Below are 22,511 nucleotides of genomic sequence, written 5' to 3'. Positions count from 1 at the left end.
TATTTTCTACAAATGGCCATAACAGCACCTCCTATTCCACATGTTTTTCTAGAACTGCACTGATCTATCTATACAGACTGCCCTGTCCACAAGTGGGAGCCCAGCTGCTAACCAAAAGGTTGGCAGTTCAAACCCACCAGCCACTCCCCAGGATAAAGATGTGGTGACCTGCTTCTGTAAAGATTTACAGCCTTGGCAACTCTATAGGGCAGGTCTACTCTGTCCTATAGGGTCACTATGAGTTGGAATCAACTCAATGGCAGTGGTTTTGGTTTTGGTCCACATGTGGCCATGAAAATTAAATTTAAAATTCACTTCCTCAGTCTCACTAGCCACATTTCGAGTGCTTAAAACCACATGTGGCTACTGTAGAACAGTGCAGATATAGAATATTTCCACCATCGCAGAAAATTCTATCAGACAGGAGCCACTTCCCCACTGAGAAGTGGAGTCTATATAGTTTTCCTCCACTTGAATCTGGGTAGGTTTATGCCTCACTTATAATCAAGAGAATGTGGTGGAAGTAATGCTGTATGACATCCAAAGCCAGGATAAAAAACAGGAGGCTAGGTCAGAAAAGACAATGCAACCTCCATTTAGCCTGCTAGAACACACATACTAGAGCCCTCAGCCTCCACGTGAACAGTCCTACCACCTGAGGCTGACGTACTATGAAGAAGCCCAAACCAGCCCATGTGGAGTGAACATACGAAGAAGCCCTGAGAGAAAGGGGGAAGAGGAGGGAATGGGGAGCAAAGAAGTAGGAGAGGAAGAGGAAAAGATCCAAACATTCTCCAGCTGCTCCAGATTCCTGCTGTTTCACTCAACCACTTGTCTTTCGGCAACTACATGAGACCCTGAACCAGAACTGTCCAACCAAGCCACTCCTGCAATCGTGAAAGAATAAAATGATTACTGCTGTTTTAAGTCACTTAGTTTTGGGGTCACACCTGGGACAAAAGATTACCAGAACTGACAGTATCTTATATCTAATTTTAACCTTCAGCCTACAGTCTGCTATGCTATAATACCCTATTGTTACTCTAACCCTTCAATAAAATCTGCTATACATACAAAGGAGCATAGTGGTTAAGAGCCTGGCTGCTAACAAAAAGGCCAGCAGTTTGAATCCACCAGCTGTTCCTTGGAAACCCTATGGGACAGTTCTACTCAGTTCTATAGTGTCACTGAGTTGTAACTGACTTGATGGCAATGGGTTTTTTGGTTTGGGTTATACAAATAAAAGGACAACAATTTTCAGACTAAGTTTCAAGATGGAAAATGTTCATAACTATAAAAAATATACATATAGAGAAAACTGTATAAATAAGAGGAAAACTACATAAATGCCCCACAATGCATTAAAAAAGAAGACTGAAAGGAAATATACCAAAATTCTAACCAAACTTGTAGCAAATAGTGGGATCCAAGAGATTTTTAACCCTGCTGGTGTACTGGTTAAGAGCTACGGCTGTTAACCAAGAGATTGGCAGTTCAAATCCACCAGGCGCTTCTTGGAAACCCTACAGGGCAATTCTCATGTGTCCTTTAGGGTCATTATGGGTAGGAGTCGACTCGATGGCAACAGGTGGTTTTGTTTGGTTTTTTCATATTTATCAATTTCATGGTCCGAATCTGATTTAATATAGAGGTACTACATAAACTTTTTTATTTTATTTATTTATTTATTTAATTTTTATTAAGCTTCAAGTGAACATTTACCATTCCAATCAGTCTGTCACATGTAGGTTTACATACATCTTACTCCCTTCTCCCACTTGCTCTCCCCCTATTGAGTCAGCCCTTACAGTCTCTCGTTTCGTGCCAATTTTACCATCTTCCCTCTCTATCTTCCCATCCCCCCTCCAGTCAAGAGTTGCCAACACACTCTCCCGTGTCCACCTGATTTAATTAGCTCACTCTTCCTCAGTATCTCTCTCCCCCCCACTGACCAGTCCTTTTCATGCCTGATGATTTGTCTTTGGGGATGGTTCCTGTCCTGTGCCATCAGAAGTTCTGGGGAGCATTGTCTCTGGGATTCCTCTAGTCGCAATCATACCATTAGGTGTGGTCTTTTAGTGAGAATTTGGGGTCTGCATCCCATTGGTCTCCTGCTCCCTCAGGAGTTGTCTGTTGTGTTCCCTGACAGGGCAGACATCGATTGTGGCCGGGCACCAACTAGTTCTTCTGGTCTCAGGATAATGTAGGTCTCTGGTTCAAGTGGCCCTTTCTGTCTCTTGGGTTCTTAGTTGTCGTGTGACCTTGGTGTTCTTCCTTTGCCTTTGCTCCAGGTGGGTTGAGACCAATTAATGTATTTTAGATGGCTGCTTGTTGGCATTTAGGACCCCAGGTGCCACAATTCAAAGTGGGATGCAGAGTGTTTTCATAATAGAATTGTTTTGCCCATTGACTTAGAAGTCCCCTCAAACCAAGTTCCCCAGACCCCAGCCCCTGCTCCGCTGACCTTTGAAAATTTCATTTTATCTCGGAAACCTCTTTACTTTTAATCCAGTCCAATTAGGCTGACCTTCCTTGTTTTGAGTGTTGTCTTTCCCTTCACCCAAAGCAGTTCCCATCTACAGATTGATCAATAAAAAGCCCTCTCCCTCCCTCCCTCCCTCCCCCCTTTGTAACCACAAAAGTATGTGTTCTTTTCCATTTTTTCTATTTCTCAAGATCTTATAATAGTGGTCTTATACAATATTTGTCCTTTTGCAACTGACTCATTTCGCTCAGCATAATGCCTTCCAGATTCCTCCATGTTATGAAATGTTTCAGAGATTCGTCACTGTTCTTTATCGATGCGTAGTATTCCATTGTGTGAATATACCACAATTTATTTAACCATTCGTCCGTTGATGGACATCTTGGTTGCTTCCAGCTTTTTGCTATTGTAAACAGAGCTGCAATACACATGGGTGTGCATATATCTGTTTGTGTGAAGGGTCTTGTATCTCTAGGGTATATTCCGAGGAGTAGGATTTCTGGGTTGTATGGTAGTTCTATTTCTAACTGTTTAAGATAACGCCAGATGGACTTCAAAGTGGTTGTACCATTTTACAATCCCACCAGCAGTGTATGAGAGTTCCAGTCTCTCCGAAGCCTCTCCAACATTTATTATTTTGTGTTTTTTGGATTAATGCCAGTCTAGTTGGTGTCAGATGGAATCTCATCGTAGTTTTAATTTGCATTTCTCTAATGGCTAATGATCGAGAGCATTTTCTCATGTATCTGTTGGCTGCCTGAATATCTTCCTTAGTGAAATGTGTGTTCATATCCTTTGCCCACTTCTTGATTGGGTTGTTGGTCTTTTTGTGGTTGAGTTTTGACAGAGTCATGTAGATTTTAGAGATCAGGCGCTGGTCTGAGATGTCATAGCTGAATATTCTTTCCCAGTCTGTAGGTGGTCTTTTTACTCTTTTGGTGAAGTCTTTAGATGAGCATAGGTGTTTGATTTTTAGGAGCTCCCAGTTATCTGGTTTCTCTTCATCATTTCTGGTAATGTTTTGTATTCTGTTTATGCCCTGTATTAGGGCTCCTAGGGTAGATCCTATTTTTTCTTCCATGATTTTTATCGTTTTAGTCTTTATGTTTAGGTCTTTGATCCAGTTGGAGTTAGTTTTTGTGCATGGTGTGAGGTATGGGTCCTGTTTCATTCTTTTGCAAATGGATATCCAGGTATGCCAGCACCATTTGTTAAAAAGACTATTATTTCCCCAATTGACTGACACTGGTCCTTTGTCAAATATCAGTTGCTCATAAATGGATGGATTTATATCTGGATTCTCAATTCTGTTCCATTGGTCTATGTGCCTGTTGTTGTACCAGTACCAGGCTGTTTTGACTACTGCAGCTATATAATAGGTTCTGAAATCAGGTAGGGTGAGGCCTCCCACTTTCTTCTTCTTTTTCAGTAATGTTTTGCTTATCCGGGGGTTCTTTCCTTTCCATATGAAATTAGTGATTTGTTTCTCTATTCCCTTAAAGTATGACATTGGTATTTGGATTGGAAGTCCGTTGTATGTATAAATGGCTTTTGGTAGAATAGACATTTTTACTATGTTAAGTCTTCCTATCCATGAGCAGGGTATGTTTTTCCATTTAAGTGTGTCCTTTTGAATTTCTTGTAGCAGAGTTTTATAGTTTTCTTTGTATAGGTCTTTTACATCCTTGGTAAGATTTATTCCTAAGTATTTTATCTTCTTGGGGGCTACTGTGAATGGTATTGATTTGGTTATTTCCTCTTCGGTGTTCTTTTTGTTGATGTAGAGGAATCCAAGTGATTTTTGTATGTTTATTTTATATCCTGAGACTCTTCCAAACTCTTCTATTAGTTTCAGTAGTTTTCTGGAGGATTTCTTAGGGTTTTCCATGTATACGATCATGTCATCTGCAAATAGTGATAGCTTTACTTCCTCCTTACCAATCTGGATACCTTTTATTTCTTTGTCTAGCCTAATTGCCCTGACTAGGACTTCAAGTACGATGTTGAATAAGAGCGGTGATAAAGGGCATCCTTGTCTGGTTCCCGTTCTCAAGGGAAATGATTTCAGGTTCTCTCCATTTAGAGTGATATTGGCTGTTGGCTTTGCATAGATGCCCTTTATTATGTTGAGGAATTTTCCTTCAATTCCTATTTTGGTTAGAGTTTTTATCATAAATGGGTGTTGAACTTTGTCAAATGCCTTTTCTGCATCTATTGATAAGATCATGTGGTTTTTATCTTTTGTTTTATTTATGTGATGGATTACATTAATGGTTTTTCTGATATTAAACCAGCCTTGCATACCTGGTATAAATCCCACTTGATCAGGGTGTATTATTTTTTTGATGTGTTGTTGGATTCTATTGGCTAGAATTTTGTTAAGGATTTTTGCATCTATGTTCATGAGGGATATAGGTCTAAAATTTTCTTTTTTTGTAATGTCTTTACCTGGTTTTGGTATCAGGGAGATGGTAGCTTCATAGAATGAGTTGGGTAGTATTCCGTCTTTTTCTATACTTTGAAATACCTTCAATAGTAATGGTGTTAAGTCTTCTCTGAAGGTTTGGTAGAACTCTGCAGTGAAGCCATCTGGGCCAGGACTTTTTTTTGTTGGGAGTTTTTTGATTACCGTTTCAATCTCTTTTTTTGTTATGGGTCTATTTAGTTGTTCTACTTCTGAATGTGTTAGTTTAGGTAAGTAGTATTGTTCTAAGAATTTATCCATTTCTTCTAGGTTTTCAAATTTGTTAGAGTACAATTTTATGTAGTAATCTGATATGATTCTTTTGATTTCATTTGGTTCTGTTGTGATGTGGTCCTTCTCATTTCTTATTCGGGTTATTAGTTTCCTTTCCTGTTTTTCTTTAGTCAGTCTAGCCAATGGTTTATCAATTTTGTTAATTTTTTCAAAGAACCAGCTTTTGGCTTTGTTAATTCTTTCAATTGTTTTTCTGTTCTCTCATTCGTTTAGTTCAGCTCTAATTTTTATTATTTGTTTTCTTCGGGTGCCTGATGGATTCTTTTGTTGCTCACTTTCTATTTGTTCAAGTTGTAGGGACAGTTCTCTGATTTTGGCTCTTCTTTTTGTATGTGTGCATTTATCGATATAAATTGGCCTCTGAGCACTGCTTTTGCTGTGTCCCAGAGGTTTTGATAGGAAGTATTTTCATTCTCGTTGCTTTCTAAGAATTTCCTTATTCCCTCCTTGATGTCTTCTATAACCCAGTCTTTTTTCAGGAGGGTATTGTTCATTTTCCAAGTATTTGATTTCTTTTCCCTAGTTTTTCTGTTATTGATTTCTAGCTTCATTGCCTTGTGGTCTGAGAAGATGCTTTGTAATATTTCGATGTTTTGGATTCTGGAAAGATTTGTTTTATGACCTAATATGTGGTCTATTCTAGAGAATGTTCCATGTGCGCTAGAAAAAAAAGTATATTTTGCAGCAGTTGGGTGGAGAGTTCTGTATAAGTCAATGAGGTCAAGTTGGTTGATTGTTGTAAGTAGGTCTTCCGTGTCTCTATTGAGCTTCTTACTGGATGTCCTGTCCTTCTCCGAAAGTGGTGTGTTGAAGTCTCCTACTATATATGTGGAGGTGTCTATCTCACTTGTCAATTCTGTTAAAATTTGATTTATGTATCTTGCAGCCCTGTCATTAGGTGCGTAAATATTTAATATGGTTATGTCTTCCTGATCAATTGTCCCTTTTATCATTATATAGTGTCCTTCTTTATCCTTTGTGGCGGATTTAAGTCTAAAGTCTATTTTGTCAGAAATTAATATTGCTACTCCTTTTTTGCTTATTGTTTGCTTGATATATTTTTTTCCATCCTTTGAGTTTTAGTTTGTTTGTGTCTCTAAGTCTAAGGTGTGTCTCTTGTAGGCAGCATATAGATGGATCGTGTTTTTTTATCCAGTCCGTGACTCTCTGTCTCTTTATTGGTGCATTTAGTCCATTTACATTCAGCGTAATTATAGATAAGTAAGTTTTTAGTGCTGTCATTTTGATGCCTTTTCATGTGTGTTGTTGGCCATTTCATTTTTCCACATGCTTTTTTGTGCTGAGACGTTTTTCTTAGTAGCTTGTGAGATCCTCATTTTCATAATGTTTAACTTCGTGTTTATTGAGTCGTTACGTTTTTCTTGGCTTTTTTCTTGAGTTATGGAATTGATATTCCTTTTTGTGGTTACCTTTTTATTTACCCCTATTTTTCTAAGTAAAAACCTAACTTGTATCCTTCTATTTCGCCTTGTATCACTCTCCATCTGGCAGTTCAATGCCTCCTATATTTAGTCCCTCTTTTTGATTATTGTGATCGTTTATCTATTGATTTCCATGATTTCCTGTTGTGTGTATTATTTTGTTTATTTATTTATTTTTTAGAATTAGTCTTAATTTGTTTGTTTTTGTGCTTTCCCTGTTTGAGTTGCGTTGATATCAGGACGTTCTGTTTTGTGACCCTGTATTGTGCTGGTACCTGATATCATTGGTCATCCGGCCAAACAATCTCCTTTAGCATTTCTTGCAGTCTTGGTTTAGTTTTTGCAAATTCTCTAAACTTGTGTTTATCTGTAAATATCTTAATTTCTCCTTCATATTTCAGAGAGAGTTTTGCTGGATATATGATCCTTGGTTGGCAGTTTTTCTCGTTCAGTGCTCTGTATATGTCGTCCCATTCCCTTCTTGCCTGCATGGTTTCTGCTGAGTAGTCTGAACTTATTCTTATTGATTCTCCCTTGAAGGAAACCTTTCTTTTCTCCCTGGCTGCTTTTAAAATTTTCTGTTTGTCTTTGGTTTTGGCAAGTTTGATGATGATATGTCTTGGTGTTTTTCTTTTTGGATCAATCTTAAATGGGGTTCGATGAGCATCTTGGATAGATATCCTTTCGTCTTTCATGATGTCAGGGAAGTTTTGTGTCAGGAGTTCTTCAACTATTTTCTCTGTGTTTTCTGTCCCCCCTCCCTGTTCTGGGACTCCAATCACTCGCAAGTTATCCTTCTTGATAGAGTCCCACATGATTCTTAGGGTTTCTTCATTTTTTTTAATTCTTTTATGTGATTTTTTTTCAGCTATGTTGGTGTTGTTTCCCTGGTCCTCCAGAAGTCCCAGTCTACGTTCTAATTGCTCGAGTCTGCTCCTCTGACTTTCTATTGCGTTGTCAAATTCTGTAATTTTATTGTTAATCTTTTGGATTTCTACATGCTGTCTCTCTATGGATTCTTGCAACTTGTTAATTTTTCCACTATGTTCTTGAATAATCTTTTTGAGTTCTTCAACAGTTTTATCAGAGTGTTCCTTGGCTTTTTCTGCATTTATCCTAATTTCATTTGTGATATCTTTAAGCATTCTGTAAATTAGTTTTTTATATTCTGTAACTGATAATTCCAGGATTGTATCTTCATTTGGGAAAGATTTTGATTCTTTTGTTTGGGGGGCTGGAGAAGCTGTCATGGTCTGTTTCTTTATGTGGTTTGATATGGACTGCTGTCTCCGAGCCATCACTGGGAAACTATATTTTCCAAGTAGTCAGCTAAAAAAAAATGCAGTCAGATCCCTATCTGAAGTCTCTCTCTGGCTCCGGGTATTCGGATGTTAATGGGGTCACCTGGGGAGGGTGGGGGAGGGATCTGAGAGCTAGGAGTGTAGCACCACAGAATATAGAGCTGAATACCACGTTCACGCTCCGCCCCCGTTCGCCAAAATCCGGGCTGGATGGGTCCCTGGCTAGGACACTGCTTTCCTTGCTCGGAAACCAGTCACTTCCTCCTGGGGACTTCCTCCGGTGCGCGGCACCGCTAGTGGGCACTGGGTGGGCGTTTCCCGCACGAACGGGTGGGCCTGCCCCCAGGGTCTATTCAGGCGATTATAATTGGGTCCCGCGGTCACGCCCCGCCTGTGCGCACGCCCAAATCCCAGCGGGATGACTTCCAGGTTGAGACGCTGCTTTCCCCGTTCCGGAACCAGTCACTTCCTCCCGGGGACTTCTCCTTCCAGAGCGCCACACCTCTCGCGCGAACTGGGTTGGCGTCACCTGCACGGCCAGGTGGGCCCGCCCCCTGGGTCAATTCAGGGCAATAAAAATGGACCCCGCGCTCACGCCCCGCCCGTGCGCGCGCCCAAATCCCAGCGGGATGACTTCCGGGTTGAGACGCTGCTTTCCCCGTTCCGGAGCCAGTCACTTCCTCCCGGGGACTTCTCCTTCCGGAGCGCCACACCTCTCGCGCGAACTGGGTTGGCGTCACCTGCACGGCCAGGTGGGCCCGCCCCCTGGGTCAATTCAGGGCAATAAAAATGGACTCCGCGCTCACGCCCCGCTCGTGCGCGCGCCCAAGTCCCGGCAGGACGGCACCCCGTCTGGGACGCTACTTTCTGCGCTTCGGGACCAATCACTTCCTCCCGGGGACTTCTCCTTCCGGTGTGCCACACCTCTCGCGTAAACTGGGAGGGCGTCACTCGCACGACCAGGTGGTCCCGCCCCCTGGGTCAATTCAGGGTAATAAAAATGGACCCCACGCTCATGCCCCGCCCGCGCGCGCGCGCCCAGATCCCAGCGGAATGGCTCCTCGTCTGGAATGCTGCTTTCCCTGCTTTGAGACCAGACACTTCCGGGGATTTCTCCCTCTGGTGTGCCGCGCCACACGCGCGGACTGGGTGTGCGTCCTCCCGCACGAATGTGTGGGCCCCGCCCTGGGGTCACTTTAGGGAAATATAGTTGACCCCCCCCCCCGCTCGCGCCCCGTCAGCTTCTCGCCTAACTCCCGGCGGGACGGCACCCCAGCTGGGACGCTGTTCTCCCCCCTCCTAGATCAGTCACTGCCTCCCGGGTGCTTCTCCCTCCGGCTGCGCCCCTACGCCGCCCACGCCAACCTGCTAGACTTCCTCCCGGGATGGGTTCGGGGGGGAAGGGGTGGGCCTCCTTTCTGTGCCGTCTGCCCCCCTGGGCTCTGCCCCAGATCGAGCTCCGAAGGTCACCTGCCTGGTGCGCTGGCTCCTAGTTCTGAAAACAGTCGCTGTCTGCCCGTATTTGTTCGTTTTCCGTCTCTAAGTCTGTGCTTGTTGTTCAGAGTTCGTAGATTGTTATGTATGTGATCGATTCCCGTTTTTCCGAGTCTTTGTTGCAAGAGGGATCCGCGGCAGCGTCCACATAGTCCGCCATCTTGGCCCCGGATCAACTTTTTTATTTTTAAGGCAGCTCTTTTTCTCCCCAAAGATTAACGCCCCTAGATTTTAAAACAGCATTCCATATTAAAATCAACTTTCTATAGGAACATTCAGGTTTTACCTGCTTATCTCACAAGCCACTCGTCCTTTCATTTCTATGACATCAGAAGAAGTAGCAAATCCCAGCCTTCTTAAAACTCGTTTGCGACATTTGAGCTCATCCATTTGTAGGACAGTTCTTGCTTTCTTCAGTTCTCGCTTTGCAGATTTAATATCTATTGCAATCTAAGGGATATAAAGGTATAAAGGAAGTTCAATAATAAAGCAAACACGGTAATATGGGATTTACTCATAAAACAGCTATTTTATAATGACATCTTCCAATATATTTCTCTATATACACTTAAATGCCAGAGGAGGAAAAATACAGGAATTTCTTAGGTGCTTTCCCAGGATATTACTCAAGAGAAATGATGTATCTGAAAAGTTATTAAATACTAGCTAAAGTGTTAAAAATATGGAAAATATAAAACGTTCATTTGAAAATTCTGAGGCAGGGCAGGGAGATATTAGGAGTTGTAAAAAACTTAAGAAGCTGGGGAATATAGCATGACCCTTGCTTAAATGAGGAGCGAAGGGCGGGAGGTCTAGAAGGAGCAGAGTTAGAAAGCTCTGAGCTAGATGAGGGAGGCTGTAGAGGGGAGAAAAAGTCAGTTGTGAATTAGAATGGGCTCTCCCAACACAGGATTCACGGGACAATTAATCATGCTCCTAAAGTATAAGTCCCATCAGCTCCAGTTTTTCATACTGAGGAAATAAGGAGGTAGCTTAGAGAACAGGGAAAGGAAAGATGACAGTATAAGAATCTTACCTCACGACTAACTCTATTTCCCTCGTGATACCCTGAAAAGTCTTCCTCTTTTTGTCTTTAAATTATATCACAAATTTGCCAAAGTTGGAAATGGTTTTAGCAAAGAGAACAGGTCTTTACTGACAGAGCTGAAAGCTTAAAATGAAAATATATCTTGAGGTCATACGTTAGAATGGATGAGTTTTAAAGTGCACTTAATAAATACTATATACTTCTCAACTGTGACCAAGAGTATGGTAGTAAGGAGCAAGAAAACACTGGGATCCTGAAGTGGAGGCTTGAAATTCAGTAAAAACCAAATGCCCAAAGAAAAGACTGGATATTCAAATGATGAAATTCAAAGACTTTACAATTTTGCAGAGGGTTCCTTAAGTTTCAGCTGAGGATGAGAAATGATGAAGTCAATGATGGTGGTCATTATAATAATTGCAAATGATGATTTATTTAGAGCCTTACTGTGTACCCTACTTCTAGTGCTTTACGTCATTTCAGTTAATTCTTATAACAATCCTTTAAGGTATTAAATCTGCATTTAAAACCGAGGCATAGCAAACTGGCCAAGATCAGGGAACTAGTGAGGGATACAGGTGGGGTTCAAACCCAGGTTATCAGATTCTGGAATCTAAGCTCTTAGCAACTATTTATATTGCCACGAACAGATGTGCTGTCATAACACTACGAGGGTAAGAAACAATGCAACTCTACCTTATTGTATATCCTTTAATTGAATAAATAAAATGTGGCATATCCACATAATGAATTATTAAAACAAAACCTGTTGCTGCTGAGTCAATTTCGACTTATAGTGACCCTACAAGACAGAGTAGAACTGCCCCATAGGGTTTCCAAGGAGTGGCTGGTGGATTCGAACTGCCGACGTTTTGTTTAACAGCCATGTTCTTAACCTCCAATGGATTACTATGTGGCCATAAAACGGAATGAGGTACTGATTCATGCTACAACACGAATGATCCTTGAAAACATGCTAAAAGAAAGACGTCACACGAAAAAGCCCACATATTGTATGATTTCATTTATGTGAAATGTCCAGAATAGACAAATTCATGGAGACAGAAAGTAAATTAGTGGTTGTCAGGGGCTAAGGGAGAAGAGAATGCTAATGGGTATGGGGCTTCTTTTTGGGGTGATGACAATGTTCTGGAATTAGTAGTGATGGTCGTACAACTCTGTGAATGTACTAAAAAATCACTGAATTATATACTTCCAAAGGGTAAAGTCTATGCTATCTGAACTATATATCAATAAAAAGAAAGAAGAAAACTACATAAGAACACACATCAAATTTGAGTAAAATGAGCTTCATTTTGTCTTATATCAGAGTTGGTAACAATAACCCAGTGCTGTTGAGTCGATTCTGACTCATAGTGACCCTACAGGATAGAGCAGAACTGCCCCACAGAGTTTCCAAGGAGTGCCTGGCGGATTCACGTTGATAGTTTGCTTAAAAAGACAGCTAGGCCCCAAATCAATAGCTCAATAATACAACTCGAACAAAAAGAAAAGGATCAGCAAAAGAAGCCCAGAGTCACCAGAAAAAAATAATAAAAATAAGAGCAAAAATAAATGAAACAGAAAAACAATAGAAAGAATCAACAAGACTAGAAGTTGGTTGATCCTTTCACAAGGATCATTAAATTTGACAAACCGCTGGCCAAAGTGACAAGGGAAAAAAAGAAAAGATGCAAATACCCAAAATAAGAAATGAGATGGATGACATCACAACAAAACCAACTGAGATAAAAAGCATGAGAACAGAATATTTTGAAAAACTGTACTCCAACACATTTGAAAACCTAGAAGAAATGGACAAATTTCTAGAAATACCTACCTACCTAAACTAACAGAGGTAGAAAATTTGAATAGACCAATAACAAAAGAAGAAAATGTCACACACAAAAAAATCCCAACAAAAAAAAGCTCCAGCCCAGACGGCTTCACTGGAGACTTCTAACACTCAGAGAAGAGTTGACACCAATTCTACTCAAACTACTCTGTAACCTAGAAAAAGCAGGGATACTTCCTAATACATTCTATAAAGCCAGCATAACCCTCCTACCAAAGCCAGGCAAAGACCACTGAAAAAGAAAATTACACACCAATACCCCTTATAAATACAGATATAGATAAAATTCTCAACAAATTATAAGTCAACAGAATCCAATAGCATATCAAAAAAATAATACACCATGATCAAGTGGGATTCATACTAGGGATGCGAGGATGGTTCAACATTACAAAGTCAATCAAAATAATTTCACCATGTAAGAATCACATGATCATCTCAATCAATGCAGAAAAAGCATTTCATAAAATCTAACATCCTTTCTTGATTAAAAAAAACTCAGCAAAATAGGAAGAGAAGGGAAATTCCTCAATATAATTAAGGGCACATATGCAAAACCAACAGCCAACATTCTCAACAAAGATTGCGAGTGTTCTGCTTGAGAACGGGAATGAGACAAGGATGCCCTTTACCACACCACTCTTATTCAATTTGTACCAGAAGTCCTAGCTAGAGCAATGAGGCAATAAATGGAATCCAAATTGGAAAGGAAGAAGTAAAACTATCCTTATGCACTGATGACATGATCTTATACACAGAAAATCCCAGAGACTCCACAAGAAAATTACTGGAACTAATAGTATTCAGCAAAGTGGCAGGGTATAAGATCAACACACAAAAATCAGCTGGGTTTCTTCACACTAACAAGGAGGATTCTGAAAAGGAAATCAAGAAAACAATACCATTTATAATAGCCCCCAAAAAGATAAAGTGCCTAGGAATAAACCTAATCAACCATGCAAAAGACAAAGAAAACTATAAAATGCTACTCCAAGAAACTAAAAGAGATCTACAAAAACATTTCATGCTACTAGAAGACTTAACATTGTGAAAATATCAACACTACCAAAAACAACCTATATATATATATATTGCAATCCTGATCCAAATCCCAAGAACATTCTTTAATGAAATAGAAAAACTAATCTCCAACTTTATATGGAAAGAAAGGAGGCCCTGAATAGCTAATGCATTATTGAAGAACAACAACAAATTAGGAAGTCTCACACTTTCTGATCTCAAAACTTGCTATACAGCCATGGTAACCAAAACAGCCTGGTACTGGTTCAATGACAGACACATAGACCGATGGAATAGAATTGAGAACCCAGAGGTAAATTCATCTATCTAGGGGCAGCTGATCTTTGACAAAGGGTCAAAGTCCATTCAATGGGGAAGAAACAGTCTCTTTGACAAATGGTGCTAGCAAAACTGGATATCCATATGCAGAAAAATGAAACAAGATCCATACCTCCTACCATGCACAAAAACTAACTCAAAATGGATCAAAGGCCTAAATGTTAAAGCTAAAACTATAAAGTTCCTGGAAGATAACATAGGTTCAAAACTAGGGGACCTGATTTTTGGTATAAATAGACTATTGCATAAAACTAAAAATGCACAAACTCAAGATAAATTAGATAATTTGGACCTCCTAAAAATTAAATACTTATGCTCATCAAGGAGCCCTGGTGGGGCAGTGGTTAGGACCTAAGCCGCTAACCAAAAGGTCGGCAGCTCAAATCCACCAGCCACTCCTTGGAAACCCTATGAGGCAGTTCTACTCTGTCCTATAGAGTCGCTATGGAGTCGGAATCGACTTGACGGCAATAGGTTTGTTTTTTTTTTTTTTTGGTATGCTCATCAAAAGACTTTACCAAGAGAGTAAAAAGAAAACCCCCACACTGGGAAAAATCTTTGGCAACAACATATCCAATAAGGGCCTAATCTCAAATATACAGAACTTCAACTCAACAAAAAGACAATCCAATCAAAAAATGGGCAAAGCACATGAACAGACGCTTCACCAAAGAGGACGTTGAGGTGGCCAACAAATACATGAAATGATGCTCAAGAGCATTAGCCATTTTTAGCCATTAGACAGATGTAAATCACAATGCAATGAGATACTATCTAACACCAGCAAAAATGACAATGATCAAAAAAAGGGAAAACAACAAATGCCAGTGAGGCTGTAGGGGAACTGGAACTCTTATACATTGCTGGTGGGACTGCAAAATGGTATAACCACTACAGAGAACGGTTCAGCACTTCCTCGAAAAACTAGAAATAGAAATACCTTATGATCCAGCAACCCCACTCCTAGGTATATATCCTAGAGATGTAAGAGCAGTGACATGAATAAACACATGCACACTTATGTTTGTTCAATGCAGTATTATTCACAATAGAAAAAAGACGGAAACAACCTAAGTGCCCACCAACAGACGAGTGGATTAACAAATTGTGGTACATACATACAACAGAATACTACACAACTATAAAGAATAATGGGGAGTCCACTAAAAATCTCTCCACATGGACAAACCTGAAAGACATTATGCTAAGTGAAATAATCACAAAAAGACAAACATTGCATGGTCCTGCTATTATAAAATATCAAGAACAGATACGGACAAAGAAAGCAAAGTTTTTTGATGGTTACCAGGGACGGGAGAGAGAGGGAGGGGGAGTCACTTTCTAGATACTAGACATTTGGTACTTTTGATGATGGAAAAGCAAGACCAAATATGGGTGAAGTCAGCACAACCTGACCAAGGTAAATAAAGACACTAAGAAGTATATGAGAAAAAGGGACAATTTTGGTAAATGCTTTTATATATAACATGCAATTTTGCAACAACAGTAAAAACAACCAAAAAATATGTGTGTAGTTACATAGGGAGATATGGATGCATATGTGTGTACAGAAAGGCACATGTGAGTAAATGCACATGCATGTGTATCTGCAGGCATATATATTTACCTGTTTGTGTGTGCTGCATATATACCCACATAAATAACAAACCACATAGGGGGAACAGTTACAGAGTCTTCTTAGACATATCCAAACAATCTACAGGATGAGTTTACTGGGTTATAAGGCTTGGGACCATAGTCTCAAGGGACAACTTAGTCAACTGGCATAACACAGCTCACAAAGATAACGTGCTACATCCTAGATTGGTGAGTAGTGTCTGGGGTCTTAAAAGCTTGCCAGCGGCCATCTAATTACTGGTCTGTTCTTGTATGGAGAAAAAGAATATGAAGGAAATCAAAGGCTCAAAGAAGAAACTAGTCCATGGGACTAACAGCCCACATAAACCACAACCTCTAAACCGAGGCCAGAAGAACTAGATGGTGCCCGGCTACCACTACTAACCATTTTGACCAGAGACATAATAGAAGGTCCCAGATAGAATGGGAAAAAAATGTAGAACAAAACGCAAATCCCTAAAATAGACCAGGAGAGGAAGCCTAAGACGACTGCCCTAAGATAACCTTTGAACTTGGATTTAAAGCTATTTCTGCAGGTCACCTTTCAGCCAAATAATAGATCGGCTTATAAAATAAACAATATCATCTGTGAGTAATGTGCTCCCTTAAACAATTAACTATACGAGACCAAACAGTCAACATTTGCCCAAAAGCAAAGAGGAGAGGGCAAGGAGGGGAGGGGAAGCTAGATCAACAGAAGACCACAGAATGGAAACAATGAGAGTGCTGACATACTGTAAAAATTGTAACCAATGGCACGGAATAATTTATATAAAACTGTTAAATGAGAACCTAGTTAGCTGTGTAAATTTTCACCTAAAACACAATAAAGTATTATTAAAAAAAAAAAGTTGAGAAACAGAACTTTTATCCATGGAAAAAAATCATTAAAAAATTATTTAAAAAAAAAAGATCGCTAGGCATTTTTCTGTTTTAGTTGAAGAACCTAATGTAAAAGGAAAATAATAAATCCTCCCTTATTTTTTTTATTTAGTGAAATATACAGAATTCTGCAGTAAAACTAAGTTTCTGCCATACCTGTGCTTTTTTTTCACAAAGCGTATACACAGTTTCCAAATTTGGATCATTGTGAAGTGGATGAGAATACATTCGATGCTCAAAAGCTTCTACTTTCTGGATGACTTTTTTGAGTCCTTGATCTTGAATACCCATATCATCAATGGGATCTAATAAGGGAACACCATCAGGAAAACGTTTCTGAACTTCCTGAAACAAAGTATTTAAAATTCATTTTTCATCTAACAGACAAAATTAGTAAGACTAACCTAAACCGGTATTTCCTTTTAATTTTCTTTCTGTATATATAAACATAAAAATAAAAGGAATGCTCTTTACATAATTTTAGAAATACAAATGCTTATTTAATTTTTCTTTATGCTACTTAAATTGGATGGTATTTTTCTATTTGTCTTGAAAACTTTTTTAGTCACTATCCTATGATTTACAGATGTATCATAGTTTACTACTAAATCTACTGTATTACTTATTTCAATGGTTTTGGATGTGGCACAACTTCCTGGTAAACCCATTACTATATATTCATGTTGTTGTAAGTTTTTGCCTTCATTAAAACTCCTGCACTGAACATCTCCTATGTGTAAATCGTTTCCAATTTTCAGATTATTTCCTTGAGACAGATTCCTAGGGAAGGCACTACTGAATGAAAAAACATAAACTTTTTTTTCTACTTGATTAACTGTTGAATATAATGAGCACGTGAGCTCAGCTCACTATAGGCTGGTATCCTCTTGGGAGATTTTCAGGTCTTAGATTGGCCTTAAAGATAGGATAGACTATAGGTAGCTGGGTGGGGAAAGGAGAGGAGCATGTTAAGATTAAAATAACACGGATATAAAGGGTTCATGGAAACCCTGGTGGCATAATGGTTAAGTGCTAGAGCTGGTAACCAAAGGGTTGGCAGTTCAAATCCGCCAGGCGCTCCTTGGAAACTCTATGGGGCAGTTCTACTCTGTCCTACAGGGTTGCTATGAGTTGGAATCGACTCAACAGAACTAGGTTTGGTTTTTTGGTTTTAAAGGGTTCATAAACATTTGAACAATGGTGTTCTAAATATGCCAATAATGCAAGTGGTTTCAAGAGGTTGTTATCTTTGTGAAGCGCCTATAGTACAGTTTCTAGATGTAAGTTTGCCCTCCTCAAAGGGGGCTAGTTGCCAGTACAAAATCACAGAATCTTATAGGTCAACCTGGCCAACTTTTATACATAAAGAATCTGAATCACAGGCATGGAATTTACTAACAAAGAAAATGCAATTTTAGTTCTAAAGTTTAAAGAGGTATAATTATGCATCAAAAGGGAAATCTTTAGTCATAAAGTGAAGGGTTTAGTCAACAAGCTCATTTCCCTGATTCTTCCTCCTCTGGTTTCCCAATATATAGTGACTAATTTTTTTTTTTTTTAATGTAAACATTTATGGAAGACTGAGGGGGTCTATGGTCACAGTCCAATCTCTTTGTTTAAATAATGAGGGAAAACTAAGGCTCAGTGAGATTATTACTAAGGCTAATGTCAAGGCTGAAATATCTTGCCACCTGACATAGCACAGTATCCTTTAAGACTAATAAATAAGACAAGCCTAAAATATGCCAACAGGCTTCAAGAAAAATTCATTTCAGTTGAAGTTTATTTGGTAAATTGAAAACTGACCTAATTCTAAAGCATAAAGTCATCATTTTTTCAGGATAGCAATATTCTCATTAATTTAATAACGGCAATGTATATTTCCATTTATACCTGTACCATTATTTTGAAGATATTAGGCAAACAAATTCAGTGAAACTTATACTACAATGAACTTATTATATTTACATATCACCAAACCAATGGTTCTTAAACTTTTAGGCATTTTTTTTTTAACATCCAAATGCACATAAAATTTTGTAAAATTGTCAAGAGAATCATTCACTTCAGGGAGCCCACCTATGGACCCCAGCTTAAAAACTGCTATTCTATACAGAAAACATCCTGTTTTACTCATCTTTGTTTTCTCAGATTCTAGTACAGGCCTTCGCAGTACAGTACATACTACTCAAATGCTTGCTGACTAAGTAACTTCAACAAAGTCACTCCCCGCCCCTGACACTGGGAAAAAATTTGTTCTAGAAAGCCACAATTTTTCCTATGTAAAATAAATAGGAAATAAAAACTATTTTATCTATTTATCAGGTAGACTAAAAAATAGCTATAAAAGTCCTGGCAAATTATTTTATAATATAAAACTTTTAATATAATGAATAAAACAAACACGTTTAGGACATAATAGTGAAAATGCATACTCCACTGTTTCCTCTGTCAGCTCCCCTTTAGCACCTCACTTTATTGGTGGATTCAAAGAGAGGGCAATTAACATGCAGATCTACTACCACTATTTTTATTAAAAGAGATTGCCACTTTTGGTGTTTATAAATCATGTTAAGTATTTCTAAAAGAAAGTAATATATTTAAAAGCATTTCAATGTCTCATTATAAATCCTACTAAAAAACCATAAAAAACCAAACCCACTGCCGTCGAGTCGATTCCAACTCGTAGTGACCCTATAGGACAGAGTAGAACTGCCCCACAGAGTTTCCAAGGAGTGCCTGGTGGATTCGAACTGCAGACCTTTTGGTTAGTAGCTGTAGCTCTTAACCACTATACCACCAGGGTTTCCATAAACCCTACTATTTATATTTAATTTATAAAATTAACACACATACCTGTATTGATTTTAAAACACTCTGCCTGTTGTCCACTGGTCGAAGGTCTTTGGGAATGTAAAGCCTAACACTGCTGATAGCAGTCAGGAGATGCACCAAAACTGGAACAACCTACCAACAAAAAGTTACATAATATTACAATTGAAAGTACACATTTTCAAACTCTGCCATTTCTAAATTCAACTGGGATCCTTAAAAAGAAGCTGCATTTAGAATATGTGACAATATATTGTGCTGTGGTGGCTTGCATGTTGCTATGATGCTGAAAGCTATGCCACCAGTATTTCAAATACCAGTAGGGTCACTTGTGGTAGACACGTTTTAGCAGAGTTTCCAGCCTAAGACAGACTAAGACGAAAGGCCTGGCAATCCACTTCCACAAATTAGCCAATGAAAACTCCACAGATCACCGACTACTGTCCAAGACTTCAACTTGCTAACTTTGGATGTACCATAAGGAAGAACTGATTGCTGGAGGACATATTTGATAAAGCAGAGGGGCAGCAAGGGTGAGGGAAACCCTCAACAAGATGGATTAACACGATGGCTGCAACAGTGGACTCAACATAAAAGTGATTATGAAGATGGCACAGGACCAGGCAACATTTTGTTGTGTTACACATGGGCCGCCATGAGTCAGAGCTGAGTTGACAGCAACTAACAACAGGGGACTCTGAAAAGCTCCAACATATCTCTAGGGATCTACAAGGCCATGCGGATACATAGGGCTGTGTGCGTTTGCAAGAAACGTGTGAGAAGGCCCTAAATTAACACTCCTGGCTCAACTTGAGACTGCGCAAGCAGGAAGTGAAGGCTAAAGGGAAGTTGTCAACTGCCTGGCTAAGTGCTAAAGGCATGTCCCAGCATACAGAAAAGCTCAGGAAAGACTGGGAGGCTTATTGGTTCCAAACATTCAAGGGAATCTATGTCCAATCACTGGAGTCCCTGGGTGGTGCAAACAGTTAATATGCTCTCAGCTGCTAATCAAAAAGTTGGAGGTTTGAGTCCACTGAGAAGTGCCTCAAAAGAAAGGCCTGGCAATCTATTTCCAAAAATCAGCCACTGAAAACCCTATGGAGCACAGTTCTACTTTGACACACATGGGGCTGCTGAGTCAGAACTGACAGGATGGCAACTGTACATGGGTGCTGCCCATATACAGGGAAAAAGCTGTCAACAGAAACTGTAATAAAGTCCAGACCTTGGACTTCCTAGACAAAGACTTTACATCAGCTAAGTATCACCGATAGCACTGTACTTCAGGATAGAACAGTATCATTAATATCACATGTAAGCAAAATTCTGCTGAAGATCATTCAAAAATGGCTGTAGGAGTATATCGACAAACAACTGCCAGAAATTCAGGCTGATTGCAGAAGAGTACATGAAACCAGGGATATCACTGCTGAGGTCAGATGGATCCTGGCTGAAAGCAGAGAATACCAGAAGGATGTTTACCTGTGTTTTAATGACTATGCAAAGGCATTCAGCTGTGTGGATCATAACAAATTATGGATAACATTGCAAAGAACTGGAATTCCAGAACACTTAATTGTGCTCATGAGGAACCTGTACATAGATCAAGAGGCAGTTGTTCAGACAGAATGAGGGGATACTGAGTGGTTTAAAGTCAGGGAAGTTGTGTGTCAGGGTTGTATCCTTTCACCATACCTATTCAATCTGTATGCTGAGCAAATAATCCTAGAAGCTGGACTATATGAAGAAGAACGGGGCATCAGGATTGGAAGAAGACTCATTAACAACCTGCGTTATGCAGATGACACAACCTCGCTTGCTGAAAGCAAACAGGACTTGAAGCACTTACCAATGAAGATCAAAGACCACAGCCTTCAGTATGGATTGCACCTCAACATAAAGAAAACAAAAATCCTCACAACCAGACCAATAAGCAACATCAGGATAAACGGAGAAAAGGTTGAAGTTGTCAAGGATTTCATTTTACTTGGATCCACAATCAACAGCCATGGAAGCAGCAGTCAAGAAATCAAAAGACGCATCGCATTGGGTAAATCTGCTGCAAAGGACCTCTTTAAAGTGTTGAAAAGCAAAGACATCACCTTAAAACTAAGGTGCGCCTGACTCAAGCCATGGTCAATCGCATCATATGCATGTGAAAGCTGGACAATGAATAAGGAAGACCAAAGAAGAACTGATGCCTTTGAACTGTGGTGTTGGCGAAGAATGCTGAATATATCATGGACTGACAAAAGAACGAACAAATCTGTCTTGGGAGAAGTACAGCCAGAACACTCCTTAGAAACAAGGGTGGCGAGACTTCATCTTACATATTTTGGACATGTTGTCAGCAGAGATCAGTCCCTGGAGAGGGCATCATGCTTGGCAGAGTACAGGGTCTGCGGAAAAGAGGAAGACCCTCAACCAGGCAGACTGACACAGTGGCTTCAACAATAAGCTCAAGCATAACGACGACTGTAAGGATGGCTCAGGACCGGGCAGTGTTTCGTTGTGTTGTGCACAGGGTTGCTATGAGTCAGAACCAACAACATTTTAAGTATTTTCAAAGTTTTTATCCAAAATGATCTGATTTCAATTTGTAAAAGTATACATTCCATGAGTAGCATCTGGGGTCTCAAAAGCTTCAGCGTGGCCACCTAAGCTACATCTATTAGTTCCACCCCGTCTAGAGCAAAGGAGAATGAGGAAAACTAAAGATGCAAGGAAAGTATTAGTCTAAAGGACTAATGGACCACATGAACCACAGCCTCTAGCAGCCTCTGCCCAGAAAAACTAGATGGTACCTGTCTACCACCACCCAACCACTGTGATAGGGATCACAACAGAGGGTCCTGGACAAACTGGGAGAAAAATACAGAAAATTCAAATTCACAAAAGAAGACCAGACTTACTGGTCTGGTAGAGACTGGAGGAACACCCGCAACTATGGCTCTCGCACACCCAGCTAACTCAGAACTCAAGTCCACCTTTCAGCCAAAGATTAGACAAGCCCATAAAACAAACAATAACACACTTGAGGAATGTGCTTCTTAGTTCAATCAAATACATGAAGCCAAATGGGCAATACCTGTCCAAAATCAAAGATGAGAAGGTAGGAAGGGACAGGAAAACTGGATGAATGGACACAGAGAACCTGTGGTGGAAAGGGGAAGAGTGCTGACACATTGCAGCCAATGTCACGGAACACTTTGTGTATAAATTTTTGAACGAGAAACTCATTGGTGCTGTAGACTTTCACCTAAAGCATAATTAAAAAACAATGCCATAACTGCCAAATTTCACTCTGTCACAACTATTGTAGGGTATCTCTAGTCTCAGGCAGTTGTTATATATCTTAAGTGTATATGCCCACTCCTCACTTATAGACATGGTTAAGTTTCAAACACCAAGTCGTTATGG

The 22,511-nt window shown here is 39.8% G+C and overlaps 1 protein-coding gene across 2 annotated transcripts in view; it reads right to left on the bottom strand.

Moving 5' to 3' along the window:
- MTREX (Mtr4 exosome RNA helicase) overlaps positions 1-22,511 on the bottom strand; it is a 122,801-nt gene that overhangs the window by 18,561 nt on the left and 81,729 nt on the right. For both annotated transcript variants that reach the window (XM_049863768.1, XM_049863773.1), the window contains 3 exons: positions 19,116-19,226; positions 16,416-16,604; positions 9,767-9,930 (listed from right to left, as the gene is read on the bottom strand). In XM_049863768.1, the coding sequence (XP_049719725.1) occupies positions 9,767-9,930; positions 16,416-16,604; positions 19,116-19,226 (464 nt within the window). The remainder of the gene's footprint in view (positions 1-9,766; positions 9,931-16,415; positions 16,605-19,115; positions 19,227-22,511) is intronic.

The sequence above is a fragment of the Elephas maximus genome, chromosome 2 (genome assembly GCF_024166365.1).
Source record: "Elephas maximus indicus isolate mEleMax1 chromosome 2, mEleMax1 primary haplotype, whole genome shotgun sequence".
In the NCBI taxonomy this organism is placed as follows: domain Eukaryota; kingdom Metazoa; phylum Chordata; class Mammalia; order Proboscidea; family Elephantidae; genus Elephas; species Elephas maximus.
The sequence above is the reverse complement of the archived record's forward strand: the minus strand, read 5'-3'. Positions and strand labels throughout refer to the sequence as shown.